Source organism: Eptatretus burgeri, chromosome 1 (assembly GCF_056783735.1).
Source record: "Eptatretus burgeri isolate ZD-2024b chromosome 1, Ebu_testis_v1, whole genome shotgun sequence".
NCBI lineage: Eukaryota > Metazoa > Chordata > Myxini > Myxiniformes > Myxinidae > Eptatretus > Eptatretus burgeri.
Window position 1 is genome coordinate 48,433,746 of NC_140961.1, and position 21,409 is coordinate 48,455,154.

General features: G+C 40.6%; 1 protein-coding gene across 2 annotated transcripts; it reads left to right on the top strand.

The window, feature by feature from the left end:
* The first annotated feature begins 8 nt into the window (after positions 1-8).
* On the top strand, positions 9-17,884 carry LOC147034432 (G protein-coupled receptor family C group 5 member C-like). 2 transcript variants are annotated; one of them, XM_085883127.1, is made up of 5 exons: positions 9-124; positions 14,200-15,175; positions 15,640-15,722; positions 15,829-15,892; positions 17,066-17,884. In XM_085883127.1, exons 2-4 carry the CDS (start codon positions 14,203-14,205, stop codon positions 15,883-15,885), a joined length of 1,113 nt encoding a protein of 370 aa, XP_085739253.1. In that variant the 5' UTR covers positions 9-124; positions 14,200-14,202; the 3' UTR covers positions 15,886-15,892; positions 17,066-17,884. The 2 variants fall into 2 exon arrangements, with proteins under 2 accessions (XP_085739253.1, XP_085739242.1); XM_085883116.1 differs by having other exon boundaries at positions 78-159.
* The last annotated feature ends 3,525 nt before the right edge of the window (positions 17,885-21,409 follow it).

Sequence of the window (21,409 nt, forward strand, 5' to 3'; positions counted from 1 at the left end):
CCGCCCACATCCTTGGCCGACGCCCCGCCCAGGCCATTCGAGCCACGCCCACCAAACGAGACCAGATCGAGATAAAAGGCGCGAGCGAGCAGATTCGGTAACTTTGGCTATCTCGGCGACTCAGGTGAGCGAGGTGAACAGCTCCGGCAGGTTCTGCAGGTTCGGATGAATTGTATCTTTTTTTTTATTTTTTAATTTTTTTTATTGTCGTAGTCCTTTTTAATACTTAAATGGAGGGGTTCACGAGGATTGATGTTCTTCAGTTGATGACCGTGTGAAATGGGAGTTTGTGGAACATTTTCTGTTTTTAAGGGGACAAGAGGGAAGGACGTTGTATTGGTATTTGGGATTGATAAGTATGGCAATGAAAATTGATGCAGTGTAAACTTCGTGTACAATGACGTTCACACTTTACTCGAAAGTTTTGATCCTTCGATGATTCAGGGCAGACTTGTGCGGAGAGATTGAGAGCCATTCTCACCTCCACCTGTCCATGAATGTCGAAGTACCGGTGAAGGTGACTCTGCATATTGCAATGCATTGGAAACGTCAGAGACGAAGCAGAAGAATTTGAAAACGTAAACAGAAAACCTGTTATTGCCCTGCGGGCTCTATCTGTGCTTTGGAGCCCTGCGGGCTTTATCTGTGCTTTGGAGCCCTGCGGGCTTTATCTGTGCTTTGGAGCCCTGCGGGCTTTATCTGTGCTTTGGAGCCCTGCGGGCTTTATCTGTGCTTTGGAGCCCTGCGGGCTCTATCTGTGCTTTGGAGCCCTGCGGGCTCTATCTGTGCTTTGGAGCCCTGCGGGCTCTATCTGTGCTTTGGAGCCCTGCGGGCTCTATCTGTGCTTTGGAGCCCTGCGGGCTCTATCTGTGCTTTGGAGCCCTGCGGGCTCTATCTGTGCTTTGGAGCCCTGCGGGCTCTATCTGTGCTTTGGAGCCCTGCGGGCTCTATCTGTGCTTTGGAGCCCTGCGGGCTCTATCTGTGCTTTGGAGCCCTGCGGGCTCTATCTGTGCTTTGGATGTTGGAGTGTTGGGTTTGAATTGTCTCTGCTTTGGGTCTGCGTTGACCTTGTTCTTTGAGTGATTCGCAAACTTAAGATTTGTTTTTATCCGTTTGCGCTTATCCTTAAAACTTAATTTGAGGTATACGTCAGACTAGTTTTTATTTGTTTTACTACAACGTCGAGGCTCGTGGAGGAGCGAGAATATAGACCGGATTAGGACGTAACAGACAAAAGGAAGAGTCGAAAGGGGTGGGGGGGGTAGGGTAAAACACGGAGGGCAGAGGGTGCAAGACCAGAGAAGAGGTGGTTGAAGGCAAAGACCACTGACTTGTGTGCAATGTGAAAACGATAGGTCATAGACGGCTTCATTGTGGGACATTCCAATGACCATGATATCCTTTGTTTCCATGGTGGTATCAAGCTGGGTGTAAGGTGTGAGGCAGGGGTGTTTGCCCAGATGGGAGAGCATTTTTTTTGTTCTTGAGTTGAGATTGATCTGTGCTTATCCCCACACTTTTTGAAAGAAAAAAAAACGTGAGGTTGGGGGGCGGGGGGATATTGTAATCGGCTGTCTGGTTGTCCGTCATGCGAACTCCTAAACTGTTGGGCATAAATTCACCAAACTTGGTAGTTATGATGGCATGAAGGTGTACCAGCAGTGTCATGAAGGTCACACATACCACTTGGCATGAAGGTGTGCAACAGCAGTGTCATTTTTGGCTCTGCCCCATGGGGCAGACTGAAAAGGTCAATTCTCAAAAATGTTTTTAAAAAAAAAATGAAACTATGTGCAATCAACATTGCGGAATGTGTGAAACATGGAACAATTTTTAATTTTTATTATTTGACTTCCAGTTCATGCTTGAAGCTTGAGGTCACAGGGTTAAAACGGAGTGGGGGGGGGGGGGAGAACAATTAGATTTGATAGTAATTTCTGGTGGAACTTTTTGCCATTTTTAAATTTTGCCTTTGATGGGAAGTGTGGAGATTTGTGATTGTATGCTGTTGACTTTGATCTCATTTTAATTTGGGATTGAGCTTGGGGTCACAGTGTCCTGAGTTCAAGCCCCGTTGGCTGCTGAATTAACACCAGGGGGTTGACTCAGCCTGTCATCCTTCCGAGGTCGGCGGAATGAGTGCCAGTGTACTGGTCCCGGTGTATGCCCCGGTTAGAATAGGTGTACCATATCCCTGTGTGTCGTAAGAGGCGACCAGGGTTGGCGTCAGGAAGGGCATCCGGCCATAAAACATTTCCTCACAAAAAGCCAAACCCCTGCACAGCAGGGAAAAATGGCTGTAAAAACGGTCATTTTTTTATTATTATTTACATGAGTAATAAAATATTAAGAGATTTTCAAAACTCTGATTTCTCCCAATACAGTAAACTGGGTACTTTCCCTCATGTCCGAGAGTCACCAATTTATGACTCGTATCATTTCAGGTCTCCATCAATGGTCTTTCTACATCTGGAACAGCTTGTAACATTTCTGTGGTTATTCCATTTTATTTCCCCCGACCTCTCACTTGAGAAACAGATATAATCTGCTTCTCTTATTCTTTTTTTTTTAATTTCTATTTTTGTTCCATGCAATGCCATACAATTTCAGAAGGGTGACTCTCAACCCATTGATATTCAATTCATTAATCCATCAACAAGGTAGACCTTGTTAATGTTTGGACAACATCTGAAAGAAGTGCAATCGCTTGAGCTTCCTGTTGTATCCCTCAGGTACAGTGTGTCCTTGACTAACCACACCCTATACAGCCACCCACCATCCTCCTTTGCTACATTGATACCCTCCTTGACATTGCGGCACGTGAGATATGTGCAGGTGGTGTGATGTGCAGTACTGGATACGGACCCGACCTTCTTGCGTGTTGTGGAACGAGAAACTAACTCTAACTCTGACCTTCACCAGCATTACTCAACAGCAGGCTGAAACCAGGGGACAAACTATTTATTTATGTACACAAAAAGGTTTAATGAACCATTCTTTTTTTTTTTTAATGTAATTTTTATCCCAATCGTTTCCCTTCTGTTAAATTGCCACCTTGAGTTTCAATCAAATTACCTTTCGTCCAATGATAGTTCACTCATTAACACCACATCACATCACATCTTCTCTTATCGCTTTGTCCGTCTGTTGATTAGCTCTTCCACGAGATTTGTCTCAGGTGAGAAATAAAACGAATTGATGCAAGTTAAATGGTGCAAGGGAAGAACAAAAATCATTAGAGATGTGAACAGGTGGAAGGAAGTACAAACAAACTTCCATAGCTGATCAAGGCTCATAAAATGCCTAAAGTTATTATCCTCAGTTTTTGGAAAAAAATGGGGGGGGGGGGCGGAATTAACTCAAAATTTGATATTGGATCATGCAGGTGGAACTTTTTGCTGTCTTTCAACTTTTCTATAAGTGGGAAGCATGAGGATTTGTGATGGCACACCATAGACCGCTCTAGTTTAGTTCCGTCAAGTCTCATCTGACTTCTGGTAACATGACATTCATGATCACATTTCTCCAAACATCCCTATCCTGCCCTGCTTCATGAAGCTCTGGTAGAGAGAGCTTGGTTGCAGCCTTTACCCACATCCATTCAGCACATATAAAGTCTGCCTATTCCTCTTCTTCCCTCAACCATTCCCAGCATGGTTGATGTCTCCAAACTTTAGTTTGCTGTACATGTGACGTGTCAAAAGCATGACAGTTTGTTTTAGCATCAGCACTTCTAATGTACATGGTGGTCTAATTTCTTCAATCACTGAATTGTTTGTTCTTCTTGTGGTCCATGGAATTTTTAACCTTGGTCTCGAACACCACATTTTAAAACTGTCAATCCTCTTCCTTTATTTCTTTTTCACTGTCCTCGACTCGCATCTATCAATTGCAACTGGAAGTACCACAACATTCACCAGCCTACTCTTGGTTTGTTTTATCACATACTAGCAGGGATACCCGTGCTCCGCACAGGAATCCCATGGATGACTGCGGGTCTGAAGGAGTATATGTCACAGTTAATTGTAGAGGCTGCCACCATTATTATTTTTTGTCATCACCACTATAATATTATATTTTCCCTGCCATGTTTTATATGCAGAAGACTCGAGTTCAAAAATGTTAAGATTTATTGCCGCATCAGATAAAAAACCATAATGCCTCAACAATGTGAGGCTGGTTTTATGTCATCATTTGCGACTTAATTAATTCTCATTCTCTAGCAAATTCCGTTGGTCCCATGTCAATCGGCTGAACTTGAAAAATTAACGTTACGCAATCAGGTGATGACGTCATATTTCGGAAACCGGGAAGTCGGAAGTCATTGTCTTCAATTGACTGTAGGATTATTTTTTCATTCCATTGCAAATTCTGTTGGCCCCATGTCAATCGGCTGAACTTGAAAAATTAACGTTACGAAATCGGGTGATGACGTCATAATTCGGAAACCGGGAAGTCAGAAGTCATTGTCTTCAATTGACTGTAGCATTATTTTTTTCATTCTATTGCAAATGGCGTTGGCCCCAAGTCAATTGGCTGAACTTGAAAAATTAACGTTACGAAATCAGGTGATGACGTCATAATTCGGAAACCGCAAGTCGGAAGTACAATTCTTTTACATTGGGACACTCCCAGGTACATGTTCTGTCAGCATGTGAAGTTTGGTGCGGATCAGTCCAGTACTTTTTGCGTGCATAGGTCACAGACAAACACACACACATAGACACGCAGACAGACACACTTTCAACTATATATATATATATATATATATATATATATATATATATATATATATATATATATATATATATATATATATATATATATATATATATATATTTGTCTTTCCAAATATTTATCAATCCTGACATTGCTGTTCTCACCAATGCTAATTGTCAATTAATTTCTCCTCTACATTCTCTACTCAAATCTTAGAAGACAAGAAGATGAAGTTAAAGATGATAAAATGGCAAATAGAAATAGCAATAATAAAATGGTTTGACAAATCGTTTTTGCATATCAATGCCTTGGCAAATGAAGACCCCTCCACCTCCACGAATAGTGTAGTTATTGTAAAGTAAGAGAGCTCTTTTGTGGAATTCCATCACCAGCAGATGATCTGAGCCCTCCTTCACCTTGTGTTCAGGAATGTTTAGTCATATTGAAATGTTAACATGCTTTTGAGTGTTTTTTTTTATGGCTCTTTATTCACAATGACGATGCTATTGAATCTGCTCTCTTGGGTGAATTCTCGGCTGAATGGGGATCCTTGACAAATTGATGTTCATTGAAGATTAAACTGTATTCTATGATGTTGACATTATGACTGATGAAAGAAAACTTTTTTTTCTCTCTCTTTAACCAACAGTGAATATATCTGCTGTGGATTCCTAAGTTGTGTTTAAAATGTTCCAGTAAATGATTTGTATATCTCGAGGTTCTGTGTGTGCAAGGCTGCTTAATCGAGATTTCCTGACTGAACAAGATGTGCGTTTAACATCATGTTTTAATTTTTTTATTTCTGTACTAAATGATTGTAAATGCCACAATTACCAACGCAACTTGTGTTTTTTGGGGACTGAACTTCACGGACTGAACTTCACTTTTTGGAAATTAAATAAAGCTTTCCTTAACACTTTAATTTGACTTGCTGAGTTTGTACAAGTCGTGAGTTAATATTTACTGACTTCAATTATTTGCATGCTTCTCTCTCTCTACCTGCTGGAATGTTAATTCCGTGTCAGTTAAAGATTAGGGTGTCCACAACACTGCAGACATTGCTTGTCGCATGTAATGCAGATGCACTTTTGAGATGTTCACATGTTGTCATGATAAGTTGGTTTATAAACGACCTTTTTGCCACTGAGGTAATATGATCTTGATCCATTCACTTGGGCTTGTCTCAATTGTTGAGAAAGTGTGCCGCCTTTGAGATGTCCTGGAAAAGTTTTATTTATTTATTTATTTATTTATTTCAGGCTGTTTTGGGAGAGGGCAATTCCATGGCGAGGTCAACCCAATGGGTGAAATTTTGAATTATGTTTTTTTAACTCATCATCAATGTCAATTAGAACAGGAAGTCACATATATTGAGGTTTTCATTTCCAGACACCAACTATTCTCATTAATGGCAATGGATGACTCACTAAAATCTAGCTGTATGCCAAAATAGCAAAATAGCCCTACCAGCTATATCACAAGAATCAGAATTCTTGTGAGTGTTTAGCATAATCGTAGTAATTACCTTTTTAACAGGTACAAGCAGATGCTAGCAATACGTTTTGATGACTGATTCACATTAATGAAGCATGTGTTCGTTAATGTCAGGGGCTAATTACAAACTGACTGCAGGTCTGTGTGTCTGACACCGAAAACTTCAATTTGTTTTGATCACATTTTAGGATAATGTTTATTTAACATCTACAATCCAACCAACATTTATCTTACTGCTATCATTAACATGATCAGTAGACCCTCATTAGCATAATTGGTTGAGAAACATTGGTGTCAGAAGCTCACACTTTATGTGCACCGTGATTCTGACACCATCAAGCTCATTCAGTAAGAGACAGGCACAGAAGAAAAGATGATGAGACGATGAGCCAAACTCAAGCATGATGCAGCAAAGTGGACAGAACATTTGGAAAAAGGAGAGAAACAGGAAAAAGAAGGAAAGGCAAGATCATAAGACAAAGATGACAACACCTGACTGGAAGGAATAATGGATTGTTCAAAACTCAAAATAGAGGGTTCCAACACAAGAAGGCTGAGAAAATATTGGGTAAGTACTTCACTCGTCCAATGTTGTCAGGAATTCTCCTCTCGAGAGGCATTGTTCAAACTGTCTGTCGATCATTTTACTTTAATTTTTCATGTCCGGACATTTTCACATCGTGCATTTCCAGATGACCACAGCAGATAAGGCTGGCACAAGCAAGTCACCGTATCGCTTGAAACAGGGTATGAGTTGGGCCATGAAGGGGGCTCGCTCCTCACTGCCCATATCTACGAGGAAATGCCGGTTGGTTTCAGCTGCTCTTGTCTCAGAATCGGGAGTAAAAATTCTTAGTCCTCCATGCAAAATGAGAAATGTGACGATCAAGGAAGTGATGAATTTTTTTTTCTTCTGAAGCACTATATTTCTTGGGAAGCTCCTGGGATGAAGGACCGAGTGATCGTGCAAAAGAAAGATGACATTGGTAACAAATCAAAGCTCATTTTCCAGACATGATATCTGCTGATGTCCTTCAGAGAGACTTCCAATCTGCATGAGAATGCAGAACATGTTCCCAGGGTCAAGTTCAGCAAATTTTGTGAGTTGCCCCCAAAATGTTAAGCTCTTCAACAACATTCCCAACAATGTGTGTGTGTGCATACGTACACATCGTGAAAATGTCTGGCTCCTCCTGTCTGCACTCTCTCATGTAAGTGACCTTTCAGACAAAACGTTGGGCTTCGTCGAGCAAATTGTGTACGATGAACCGAAATCTGAGGACTGTATCAACCAACAGTACCAAGTCTGTGCCAACAAGATTCGTACCCTGGCTCCATTTGAGGATTCTGCTTTCACGTATCAACAGTGGCAAACTACCAGTGGTGTTGAAATAGCTGGAATAGCATCAGAAGCATTTGAAGAACTCGAGCAACTCGTGAAACCGTTCCGATTGCACGTTTTCATCAAGTTGGGTCAGGTTGAACACACGGACGGATTAAGAAACAATGTTGATGGGCGGAAGGTTGTTGTTGAAGCTGTTTTTTTCCAAAAAAACACCATCCTCTGCATACAAAACGAAATCCAATCTGCCCATTTGATCAACAAGCAAGTTACTTTGTTCATGGCCCACGTTTGGATCGATGATGAAAGTGCTACGACAGAGTATTCTGTTATTATCCGACGAATTACAGCAGAACAAATTTGCAGTCCATGCCTTCATGACCCATATTTTCTCATGGTTGAAATAAAAGTACCCTCACATTGAAGAAATTGACATGTTCTCCGATGGTGCAGCTCCCAATTCAAACAGCGTTATCTCTTCTCAAAGTTGTACAAATGGGAAGAGGAATTCAATGTCCAGCTCAGATGGAATTTTTCAGCTACATCTCATGGACAGGGCATGGTTGATGACATAGGAGAAACCGTGAAGTGCTTGGTCTGGAGATTCATCAAGAGTGGAAGGGGTGAGGCTGATGACTGTAAGGCATATTACAGCATAGCTGTTGAGCACAATCCCAACATCAATATCCATTATATCTCCGCAGAGTTCATCAGTGAAAATAAATATGAATTGGCAGCTGCTTGGAGTAACACTAATGTTTCGAGTAACGCACACATCCCACACAGTCCGACAATGTATTTTATATATCAGAATATCATGAAAGGCTACTTTTCATCGACCCAATGCCGAGACATTGCTGTATGCGAAACTGAAGATTCCATTTAAAGCAAAATAGATGGAGATGTACGGACACATGAAGAACCTCACAACATTGACCAATTAAATATTGTCAGAGGGGATTTGGTACTGGTGAGCTATGAGAATGAGGACTTGCTTTGTCAGGTAACAAATTTTGTGGCGAATTAAGTTTAGGTCAATGTTGTGCACCAAGCCAGCAAGAATTGGAAGTGGCCCGAAAATGAGAACCCCATTTTCTAGTACAAGCACGACATTCGCAAGATTGAGCCACCAATAGTCTCGGGCCGCCACTATGGACAATTTCGCTTTGTTTGAATTTAAGAACCACACCTATTGGTCGGTGATAAACTGAAAATCTTGTTTCTTTGTTCTGTTTCTCTTTCATGTTTGTTCGAATTCTCTTTTGTGTTCACCCATACTTGGCATTGACATTCACAAATCGGATCAGCCTTCAATGTAATCACCGTTTCACGAAGGAGCATTTCGTCCTTTAGTTTTCACGCAGGTTGATATTGGTTCCGTGCATTCAAAAGTTGTTCAATTTTTGTTGATTTTCCAATAAAATGTCTATTTTACACTGATCTTGATCTTAAGTATCATCAAACACACCTTTTCCAGAAAGTTAAATGGACATCTTGGCAGATGTGTCTCTGACACTAAACTAATTAGGGTATGCGTCATTCTTGTAATCAGCAAATCTATTTGAATAAACTGTTTTTAAAACCTCAAACTTGACTGTATTGCATGATTGGAGTGGTGTTATGCTATATCTGTCGCCTCTTCTGAACTTCCCCATGAAATTTGTGAGGCAAAGATTTATATATTTTTGAGCTTGCATCCAACTCCAAGCATCATCTGTTGTCTTTTGTCTGGGAGAGTGCCAGCAGCAGCTTACCCATTTTGTGATGCCTAAATACTGAGGGCCAAAAAAAAAATATTGTCACACAGCAAAGTTCCAGACCTACATGAAGAACACTCGCTTGAAAAGTTTCTAAAATTTGTGAAAATTTTGTGTCTTAAATTATGGAATAACCTGTGAGTGACCCACATTCTTCACTTGTAAGTGCTCCAATGGACCTTGTGGAATGTGTTTGAACACCACTTACTGGTGCTACAGTCTGGATCATATATACGATTCCTTATTAGCAAGTGATTATGTTAATCATGGGTGGAAAGTGTTCAAAAGGTGTTGATTGACTGTAAGGAATGCTTTGGTTATGTGTTTACGAAGCAATAATCTTTTGTCATTGCCCATAGTTTCTCGGACCTCAATGTTTTGGTTTTGTTAATGTGGTGGAGGCCAATCTTGTATGTACCATCAGGGTCGATACTTGGTGAGCCTTTACTATGTTGGTTTGTCAGGCCTCCTCCCTCTAAGTTATTGGTCTCACCCCAAAGGGATGCAAGACTTGCTGTTTGTGTGTGCGTGCGCGCGCGTCTGTCTGCGTCTATATTTTTGCTTTAAAAATGGTTTTCTCTGCAGGCACTTGTCTGATCGATGCAAAATTGCCATTGTTGCGTGTTCAGTTAACAATGGTATTTTTGTACAGAATGAACATGCAAGGCGAGACTGTGCTCAACAGATGCTGTTCTCGTTGAAGTAGTTTTCTCGTTATTTTTATTGCACATTCTGCACCACTGAAGACTGGCTTTGCCTATCAGTTGTTTTGATGTTCTGGTTCCTTGATGTTTATTTTGTGTGTTGTGATATTCTTTAGGAACAACCAGCATAAGATGTAGTGTTGAAGATGGAACACAGGTGATGAAGTCCTTAAGCCTGGGTGCTAATTTCCAAGTATGCATGTCTGTGAAACTTGTCGTGTTGCCAGTGTAAAGTTTTATAACTTGAGCATTTGTCAATTTCCATTGCCAGAGGAGAGGGTATTGCATTTGGGTTTGTTTGTCTGTCTGTCTTTGTCTGCACAGAACTAGTGTTTTTCTTCGCGACTGTTTGTTGGATTGAGACAATTTTCACCATACAAGCAACTGCTCGTGTAGAATGTTTTATTGATAATTGACATCATAGGTCACGTGGTGTGGCAGCCATGTTGGAAAGAATGAAAGCTTTTTACCGCTATCTCTGAAACCACACAAAGGAAAAATTGAAACTTGGCACATGGCAAGTACTCATGGGGGAAAAAAAAAAGTGTGCATTTTTTTTTTACATGATGTTATAGGTGCCTTCGTTATATCATTGCATATGTAGAACGCTACATCTGATTAGTATGAAAATTTTTGAGGGTCAGAGAGATAAAATGGTCCACAGAAAAAAAATTTGATGACACGATCGGTCACGTGATTCGGCAGCCATATTGTTTTTGTTTGTTTTTTTTAAAAACCTTCAAAACCTTCTCTGAAGTGACTGATCAGATTGAGGCAAAACTTTACACATATGACTGCCCATGCATGAGGAACAAAAGGTTCACACATATTATGTCATAGGTCACATGGTTTGGCAGCCATATTTGATTGAAGAAAATTATTAAACAATGTTTTCTCTGGAACCGGTTAATCAATCGATGTGAAACTTCACATTTGCGATCTAGTAGTGATGGGGAATTCATATTTAAAATTTCAACTTGATAAGACACATGGTCTGGCAGACAATTATTATTATTTTTAGAATAAGGCTCATTGGCTGTGCCTGGATGGGTTTGAGGGTAGAGTCGTCGCAGCTGAAACCCGAATCCTATTCAGATTCCTCCTGATGACTTCATCTTTTTGCTTGTTCGGGTTCCTTCTGATTACTCCAATGCAAGACTGTGTACCTATTTGGTCTTACATTTGATTTGAATTTAATTTAGTTTGATCCCATTCTAAATTCAATTGAATAATCATAAATGTCACGAGTCAGTGTCGTGTGTCCGATCAAAGCAGGATGTCTAGGTACCCGGTCATCACTGCAACAGTTATAAAGTGGCAGTTCTAATTATGTCTCAATTATGTAACACACCAGTACATAAACGCCACACGAAACAAGTGCTGGTGAAGGTCTGCAATCTTTGATTGCTCTTTTTATTATTATTATTATTATTATTATTATTATTATTATTATTGTTTTCCTTTTGGTGTCTTAAGCAACTCATTCTCATGGTGAATTCTGGTTGTGGTTGGTCAGTGTCGGCTTTTAAGGCAGACTGTGCTTCTGAATAAAAACAAAATTAAAGATTACTGGATATTTTTTTAATCTGACATTTTGGTTTATTTATTTTCTCGTGCTCAAGGAGATTGTTCATGTATGGTGTGCAGGACCATGACATTTCCCCACCAGACTTCGTGCATGTCTGTTTCAAAAACTTTTCACTTTGTAGAATATAAGATGCACAATGTTTTGAAAACAAGTTTGAAGTGTGAATGAAATATGGTAAATATATCCCTTGTAACACCAGGTTTATGCTTTACTGGCACAGTGTGGCTTGTGGATCCAAGTAAATGGAAAAAGCTTCACTCGGGATTTGGTGGGTCTTTGTTTTTGTACACAGAAATCTCGGGAGAAGCCAAATGACAGCATGCAGCTGTTTAACAGACCAACAGGATCACATGGGAAGAGGGAGACAAAATTTGGCACGAGTGACAAAAAGAAAAGATGTGGGAGTCGGTCAGTGAAAGAGAGTTGAGCATGGAAGAAATCACGAGGTGACTTATAGGCCGCACTCTTGGAGGATTGTATGGAGGGTTATGAGGAAATAGAGAGGAAAGTGATTCCATTGACAGGAGGATTGAGGGATGAATGTGAATCTTCTTCTTGGAAGTGAAGGGGGTGGAGGGGGATCTGGTGTCAGATTCTGAATACATGGGTGGGCTTAAAGAAGACTGAGGTATGAGAGGGTGGGAGAAGTGAGGCCTGAAATGAAGGTACAGATCCATCATCCTCCTTGCAGTGGACAAGGAGCAGACCTCGGGATGCAGCCTCCTACCGAGGTACATCAATAACATGGACCTTAAACTCGGCCATCTCAAGGGGACCCATACTCCATGATGTTTCTGATGAAGGCAAATACTGCATTGAGCTCTGAACTGCTCAGAATGAACTTGGCTCTGGAGGGTACCAAATAGTTTTCATGCTTTAGATGCCGGTTTGATTTGGTCTACCAAATTGTTGGACCTCGGAGCTTTAGGGCCTAGCTGTTCCTTTTCCAGAGGTTGGCCAGAAAAGCAGACTGGTGGCATTGAAAGCCAATCCTTGTGGAGGGCCAGAATTAGAGCATGGCATTTTCCTGCATTCAGACATGTTTCAGGTATATGACTTGATGATATTTTTCTTTTTTTCTCTCCAGATCTGATGCAGCATGATTCTGAGGCTTGGTGTATTTGTTCTGCACAGGGTGGAGCGATCCACAAAATTGTACATAGCATAATCCAGAGACACATGGGTCATTGATGTAGACCAAGACCAAGGTCTCCCCCCCCTTCCAAGAGCATGACCCGTGGATGAGCAACGTTAAATTGATGGGATTGTGGGGTAATCATTGGGCACAACTGGCAAAAGGATATTAACAAATAAGAAAGACAGAGAAGTGGAGGGAACACTGAAATTGTCAAGTGGAGGTTAGGATGCGTTAAAGGGGGGAGGGGAGGTAATAAAGATCATGGGTCAGGATGGGGGATGACATGGCATGAGTGCACACAGACTGATTGAACCACGAGAGGGAAGAGTGAGACAAAGCCTCTGAAAGGTGGCTCCATCGAAGGAAAAGTGCAGTCAGGCAGGATTTTGGAAGCTTAACCAGAAGGGGGTTCCTGGAAGAACATGTGCACCCTGAAGCTGCTGGGGAGAGTCAGAAGGCAGAGCAGAGGGAGCAATTTTGGAGAAGAGACGGTGAAAAACAGAGACAATCATCTGCCTGTAATGAGCAACAGACCTTGGTCAGCCTCATCACAGGACAGTCCAATAATTTTGAGAGTTGTAGATTACACAGAATCAAAGATGTATGTGATACTGGGGTGCGAGCCCATAGTGGTGAGTAATACTCCATTGGGCTAAGGCATTGTATACCGTGAGTAGCTCTGATTTTTTTTCCAAAGAAAGGCTTTTATTGATGGAGGATGCCCAGTCTGTGGCTGGCTTTGTCTTTTGAGGTCTGCCCTAAAGTGCTGCCTGCTGGAACACTAGCTTCAAGACATTGAGACAGAATGCTGTCAAGAGTGACCTTTTGTTTGCACTTCTCGAGGAAAATCTGATAACCATTCAGGGTGGGGCCCCTGGACTCTTGGTGAAGCAGTAGGGTGGGTTGTGTGTTGGTAGAAGGGGGGAGTGGGGAGTGAAAGGGGTATTCGAGTGCGAGGAAGGAATGCTTGAAGAAAAACATTCCTATTTCTGTCCTTAGGCTGAGATTATATACAACACTGCGAATTTTCACACGTTCGTCGACTCGGAGAAAAGCTGTTCTTTTGGAAACACTTTTATCTTCATGGGAGTCTTCTGCACAGAAAAATATGCTTGCAACAAGGCAGTTTATTAAAATAGGTGTGTGCAGCTGTTGCGGTTTATTGTGCGTTTGGGTGATACCTTTTCAATTTACCTGTCTGTTGATAAACAAGTCCCCTCGACTTTCACCAGACCACCATCTTTTGACACCTGGAGGGTTTTGTGTTGCTTGGGTAGTTACTGTCTGGATATGTAAGTTTACCTTTGTATCCACTGTGGATACAAATACGTTTTGAATCTGCCATCTCCTGCTTATTGGTGTGATTGGTGGAATACTTGCCATGTGTTTCAACAAGTTCGTTTTAACTTGCAGCATGGTCACTGAAAATTATTTATCTGCTATTTTGTTTTTACCAGATCATGATGTGGAAAAGCTCATTTGTTTGGCCATGGTATGGTACCTTCTTCCTGGGACTCGCAGCACATGCTTTTGCTGCTGTACCAGGATGTTCCAATGATGTGCTGGCCATCTATTCCAAGCTTTGTGACACAAACGCTGTATGGGGTATCGTCGTCGAGGCGATAGCTGCGCTCGGCATTGTGCTCTGCTTCATCCTGTTCTTCATAATTCTTGGCAGCATCACCTTCATTCAAGATGCCCGCAAGCGTAGTCTCGTGGCGGTTGAAGCCATTTTCACCTTGGGTACACTTGGCCTGTACAGCCTTGTATTTGCCTTCATCATCATGAAAACTCAAAACACATGCCCTACACGCCGCTTCCTCTTTGGTGTCTTGTTTGCCATATGCTTTGCGTGCCTCTTGGCACACTGTTACGCATTGATCAAAGAGGAGGTGCCGAGTGTATGCTGCGTTCTCTCGATTTTCCTTGGCTTGGCCTTGGTTCAGGTGATGATTAATACTCAGTGGCTCATAACTACAATAGTCAGCGATGGCGTGAACTCTTGTAAGTACCAACCAATGGATTTTGTCATGGCCCTCATTTACGTGATGGTCCTAATAGTGATCATTCTGATCCTTGTGCCATTCATCATCCGTCGCCGCAATGACAAAGACCTGCTCTTTTCTGCCATCTCAATCCTAACTGTTACAACTTTCTCGGTTGCTATCTGGATAACTTGGATCACACTCTACGTCCATGGCATCGATGATCTCGAACACCGAGGTGTGTGGGATGACCCTGTGTTAGCCATTGCTCTTGTGATCAACGCTACAGTTTTTCTCCTATTCTACATCATTCCCATGCTGGCGCGCATCACAAGGGAGGGAACGCCCGACGTTGGGAATTACCAGATTGCGAAGGATTCGCTGGTCTCTGTGCCAAAACCATTCACTGTAGAAAACCAAGCATTTTCTCCAGAAGAGGCAGCATCACGTACGTTCCCACCACTGTTCTCTTTATTCTGTGCATTAAGATGGCATCTTGGATTCTGTTCTTTTTTTTTTTTTTCTTGTGTTGAACTTGACATAATAATGTCACGTTGTTCAGTCCCATGTTCAGCATGGAAGAGAACCTTATCGTATCACTGTGCTGTGTTTAATGACCTTTTTCTTACTGTATTTGGTAATAAATCCATTGGGCAATGCAAGGTGCTTGCATTCAGATGTTTAATTGAGCTATCGTCTAATTGCCAACTTGCTGAGACTTTAAATTGACATGGAGTGTCATTTGGGGATTAATTTCCCACAATTCCTCTGATGAGAATCTGCACAAGTTCCTTTTGGCTGTGCTTTTGTTTGGAAATGTGAAACGATGCTTGTTTTTTTTTGTTTGTTTGTTTGCCTTTTACCCAAATGATCGCACCTTGACGGTTTTCTCGCACAACTCTTCCTCATCAGATTTTGAACCTCCAAGGGATTCTTACGATAACCCTCAGTTCTTCCACCCCACACCTGTTAGACAGATGATGAATGGAAAAAATGTAAGTTCATCGTTTTTCAGGCTCCTGATCATTGATGGTGTTTCCTTTTGATCTCAAGTATTGCATTGTTATGGCTAACTCTTCACCTGTCCTCCACGACCCTTAGATTGACCACCTGATTCCACGACCGAATTACCATCCGGCTCCACCACTGTACAATTAATTACACGGTAATAGCTGTTCTTGAATAAATGGGGAATAGATGATGGGGAAATTTAGCTGGCACTCTATAGCCAAGGCCTAAAAGTTGATGCTGTCTCAGGCTCAGTATGGAAATTCATCAAAGGATTATCAATGCTGTTCATTTGTTGTATTTATTGTGTACAATTTGGATCAATAAATCTGAGGAAGGACAGAGTTGCCATCGAGGGTACAGTGTAGAGCAACTTGATTGATCCCAGGCCTCGCTAGACGAAGCTCTAAGGAGCAACTGAAAGAGAGAGGACCTTTTTACATTAGAAAGGAGATCTTTATGAGGGGATGTGATGGACACACACACGTGTGTGTGTGTGTGTGTGTGTGTGTGTGTGTGTGTGTGTGTGTGTGTGTGTGTGTGTGTGTGTGTGTGTGTGTGTGTGTGTGTGTGTGTGTGTGTGTGTGTGTGTGTGTGTGTGTGTGTGTGTGTGTGTGTATAAATAAATATATATGTGGTTTAGGCTCCTGGAAGAACAGACTCAACATGCAGAGGCAGAGGCATAAACAATGGATGCAGGTAACAATGAGGGTTAGGGGATAATGCAATGGGTGGACAAGATGAATGCATAAGGAAAATTTTGGGAGGGGTGGATTGGTTTAACAGGTGTAGAAAAGATCATGACTTTAGATGGAGGATGACCTGATGGTGAGCAGTCGTCTTGAAGACTGGGTGGGAAAAATGATGTGGAAGGTGGTTGCAAAGGTGGGAGAGGCATAAACGAGTGGAGGTGAGTGGTTCTGGAGAAAATGAAGAGAAGAGACAAAATAAGTGCAGAATGTTTTTTTTTCAGCAGAATGGACACTGGCAGGACAAGGGGACACAGATTAAGAGTAGAGTTTGTAAGACATGGATTTTTCAGCCAGAGCAGTGAATGCATGGCATCGTCTCTCTGCAGTGGTGGGGGGAGGGGAGGGGGTGGCAGTTGTCATTTTACTTGGTTGAGAATTGTGCCACAAATCTTTGAAATTGTAAGTTTTAGGTTAAAGAACACTATGTTCTACATTCTTCTTGACTGTGGAGGCAATGACATCATGCATGCTGTGTTGTATTTTGTTTGGAAGCAGCAAGAACAAACTGATATAAATACTGATTTGGAGATTAAATGTTAACGTTGTACTTATCCCCATTTTCATTTTGTTGTATGCAGGTAAACTAAGTATACCTGAAAAGCTTCCTGTTTGGAAATTGCTGTGGATTGTCCATCACACTATCGCCCTTGGTCACTTTATTGTCTTGGATTTTTTTTTCATTTCTAAACTATATTGACACTCCCCTCCTCTCCAGCCCCCCCACCCCTATTCCCCCCCTACTGAACCGACGCACCTAAGGCTCCATGTATAATTGCCAAGTAGTATTTTACTGTTCTCTCATTTTTGTTTATTATACTTTGTAAAATGAATCTTTCATTCTCAGGAAATATATCGGTAGTTGATGGTACTCCAACATCGGTAGTCCAACAGTCGCATCTCCTCACCTCTGCAGGCTTTTAATGCCTCTTACTGGACCATGTTCTTGCCCATTTTATCTCACTGAAGAGGCTGAACTGCTGTTATACATTTATTTAAACTTTAGAATATTTGTTAGCCTCTACTGGATGTATCTATTGAGCCATCAGCCTTCCATAGTCTAAGATAGTTTATTTTTGTAAGGTCCTTGCTATGAACTCTGGGCATATTGTGAGCTTTGGATGTTAAATGATGGAAGGTTTAAGGTTACGACTATATTATGCACATGAAAATTAAAATTAAAATAATGTGTAACCCATTTTGCCATCGACATCGTGCTTGCTTTAAATGTTCCCCTCATTTTTAATCGTCAGCACTTTAAGGTGTTGCTCTCGTGTACCTGGAATCGGTTTGTGCCTTTTTTTTTTTGTTCCATTTTGGAATACAGTGCTTGTTTCTCGATGTTTGTTCAATGCTTATTTATATGTATCTTTTAAAATAAAAAAGTCACTTTGATTGCCTTTCTTTGACTTGTTTTTTTTTTTTTGTGAGATGGTGATGTGTCACCTGGGGTACCTGACCCTCTTGAAGTCAACTTGAATGTGCAGTTCCATCCATATGCAAAATCAAAAGTTAACCAATGATGTGAGCAAGAGCAGTGGGAGTGATGATTTATATATATATGTATATATATATATGTATATATGTATATATGTATATATATATATATATATATATATATATATATATATATATATATATATATATATATATATAGTTACGAATTAGCCGGTTCAGACAACCACGCACGACCGCTTCAGCCCAAATGCAGTCGCGCGTCCGCCGAAAACCAGAATTCAGTCGTAGCTTCCTGGACAACTCCGGAAACCTGCTACGGATGCCTTAACGCATCTTAAACTGTCAATATTCTGTCCACGCGGTACAGGGTTAATCGGCGATTAACCTCCGAATAAGCGATGAATCTCTGAAGTCCGCCTTGAACTCGTTCGAGCTCCTTCCTTATATTGGCCCGAGGCGAGCCGTTCTTTGATCTCTCAACCCGAGGCCAGGCTCCGCCAACTTTTCACCTCTGACCTCTCACCCCTGGTGAGCCTCACGGGAAACCCCAAGTCTGACGTCACCCGTGGGTTTCTTTCGGGGAAGACCTCCTTTTGATCCGCTAATGCAAATTAGCCGCTCCGTGGCTGTTTGCACACGGTCGGTGTAATGTGGTTTTTACTGTTGCGCAGTGTGTCCGCAACCAACGGTATTTTGCGGCTGTTGTTGAGGAGATGTGATGGTGTTTCTGTTGTTCAGAGATGTTTGTTGAAATAAAAGATAGAAAAGAATAACGCTACCTCAAGATTCACAGCCCGGCACACAAATAACTCCCTTTACACATTAGTGCGGTTATGATTTAAATCGTTGAGCGGCAGCCTATTAATTATATTATATTATAACCGCACTAGAAATCGAAGTGTCAACATCACCGTAATATCGAAGAAAAAAAAACAAAAAAAAAAAACAGGGAGTCTGGAACACTGACGCTAACCATTACCTCGACGTGTTTCGACTTATGAGTAACTTACAAGTAACTTTTGTCGACGTGTGCCAACGATCGCATATCGTGCGTACAACTTATTCCCATCGCATGCAGAACGTGTGAGGCATACGGCAAGTACGTCATAAAATTTTCAAGACATACTCCACTTACTACGATGTATGATAGCATACTTTAGCGTTCTATTCACGTATACCAAACTTATCCATACCGTATTCGACGTGCGCCAGCATTTTAGATGCATTTTTCAGAGGTCAGGATATGCTGGCAAGATTGCCAAGGGGTGACTGCGATGTTGACACTTCCATTTCTCCGGCGGTTATGATTTGAATCATTGTGCGGCAGCCTTTTAATAGGCTACGCCACATGATCGTCGGCGATACGTGCAGCGCGCTATGCATAAGTTAGACTATCGTTGGGCATAGGTTGTGAACGCCGACAACAGGCTAAGCATTCGTTGGTATAAGTTATCTATAAGACAACGAAACGTTCTGTGTACATTACTAATATGTTATGCATATGACCAACTCGTTATGAATATGTCCGAATCTTTAAAAAAAACATCAAAAGTTCAGCGTAAGCCAGCGTTTTACATACATGTGGATACGTTGCCATTGCTGGCTAAAACGTCAAGGTGTGACTGGGCCTTAAGAAAAGGTGTATTATCACTCTCGTACTTAGCATTCATTTATCTTGTTAATCTTGGAAAGTAATTCATTTTTGATGTAATTTTGAAACAGTTATATTCTTTTTTTTATTTTCATTAATTAGAAGATAATCACAGAATATACATTGTTTATAGGCTTCTGACTCTGTGTTTAACCCCACTCTATCACATGCAGGACAATTCTCAAATTTATCATATGGAGAATCAGGGAATTCAAGAGGCTCAAGACCTCGTATACTATTCATATTTATAAAGTAAAACTTTACTTCAAACAAAATTCATCTTGAGTATCATCTTCGGAACTTTCATTAGTGCTTTCACAATCATCTATAAAACTACTTTCATAACTATCGTTTGAACACAAACTCTCGGTATCATAACTGTCTTCTGTTCCAACAGAGATACTATCATCACTCTCATAATCTTCAGTTGAATTATGACTCGCATTTAATTTGTCGAAAAAATCATTACCATCTATATCTATATACTTTTTTTCATTAACAGATTCAATTACTACATTTTTTTTTATATTAAAGTGGTCCTGAACTACGACTGAATGATATGTCATTTCATCTGATATATTAACATCCTTTATTTCATCACGATTTACATCTTTAGGGTTGATGAAAAAAATACAAATTTCTCCTTGCACATTGCAGACGGTCTTCTCTTTTCTTTCTAAAGCTTCATCCATGAGGTTTTTCTTTTTTGATACTTTTTCTTGTTTCATTGCTTTTTCTAGTTTTGAATATATTGCCAGAAGGAGAGGGGAAACTTTTATTAGAGCTACTTTAATTTATGTTCTTCCAGATATACTAAAAGCCCTTCCACTGAAGGAAATTGAAGAACTCGTATTATTCGCCATAATTATTTTTATCCAATACTTGTATATTTATCTCTTATTCAATTTTATATCCTCAACATATTTCTCAGTATCTTTTACAAATATAGAGATTGATTGAAACTTGTCTTGTCTTGATACATTGTATTTATTAAGTAAAAAAAAAAGTTGGTGAATAAAATGGTTTTAAGCACAGATTCACCACTAAATTAAATGAAATTTTCATCAAGAAAATTTTAGTTTATGCAAAGTTTTGCTTTATAAATATGATGAATACAACGTACTGCGACGTTTGTAATCATGAATAGAAATGTTCCAAAAAAAACCACCTTAAAACCAACAAACACACATTCAATCTTTTCAGACAAATATCTACATTTGAACAAGAAACAAAACATTGTGATCGATGTAATATTGAAATTCTTTTTAAAATATTGTAGTAGACACCTTCAATCATGCAAACACAAGAAGAATGAAGAAAGGAAGAGGCTACTAAATTTTCTATTGAAAACACTGATGGGGCATTTAAAGGACATATAAGAATAAGATTGTTTCGCTTTGAAGACCCTGGACCATCTTCAATCATTGAAGCTGTTGATATTGTTAAAGTATTGTAACTGTAATTAAAAACGCATTTAAAGTTTTATATGTGAGTAAAATTGAATATAGTAAGAGAAGGTGATGAAGCCCTGTCTATCATCACCCTGTCAGAAAATTAGTGGATACTGAAGTGCATCATATGATGGGTGCATCTCAGCAATTATCTGGAGTTTCTGAGTTGCAGTACAATGGCTCGATTGTCATGTTGTTCACCAACTAGGATGACAGCCATTTCTGATGTTGAGGGTGCATTGAAGCACTGCTCGTGCTCCCCAGCTGGAGTTTTGTCTGACAATTTTATACTCAGGTGTCATCTTCTCCATGGCACGCTTGAGACTCTGAACATAGTGGTTTTCTTTGTGGAGCATATCTTGCAA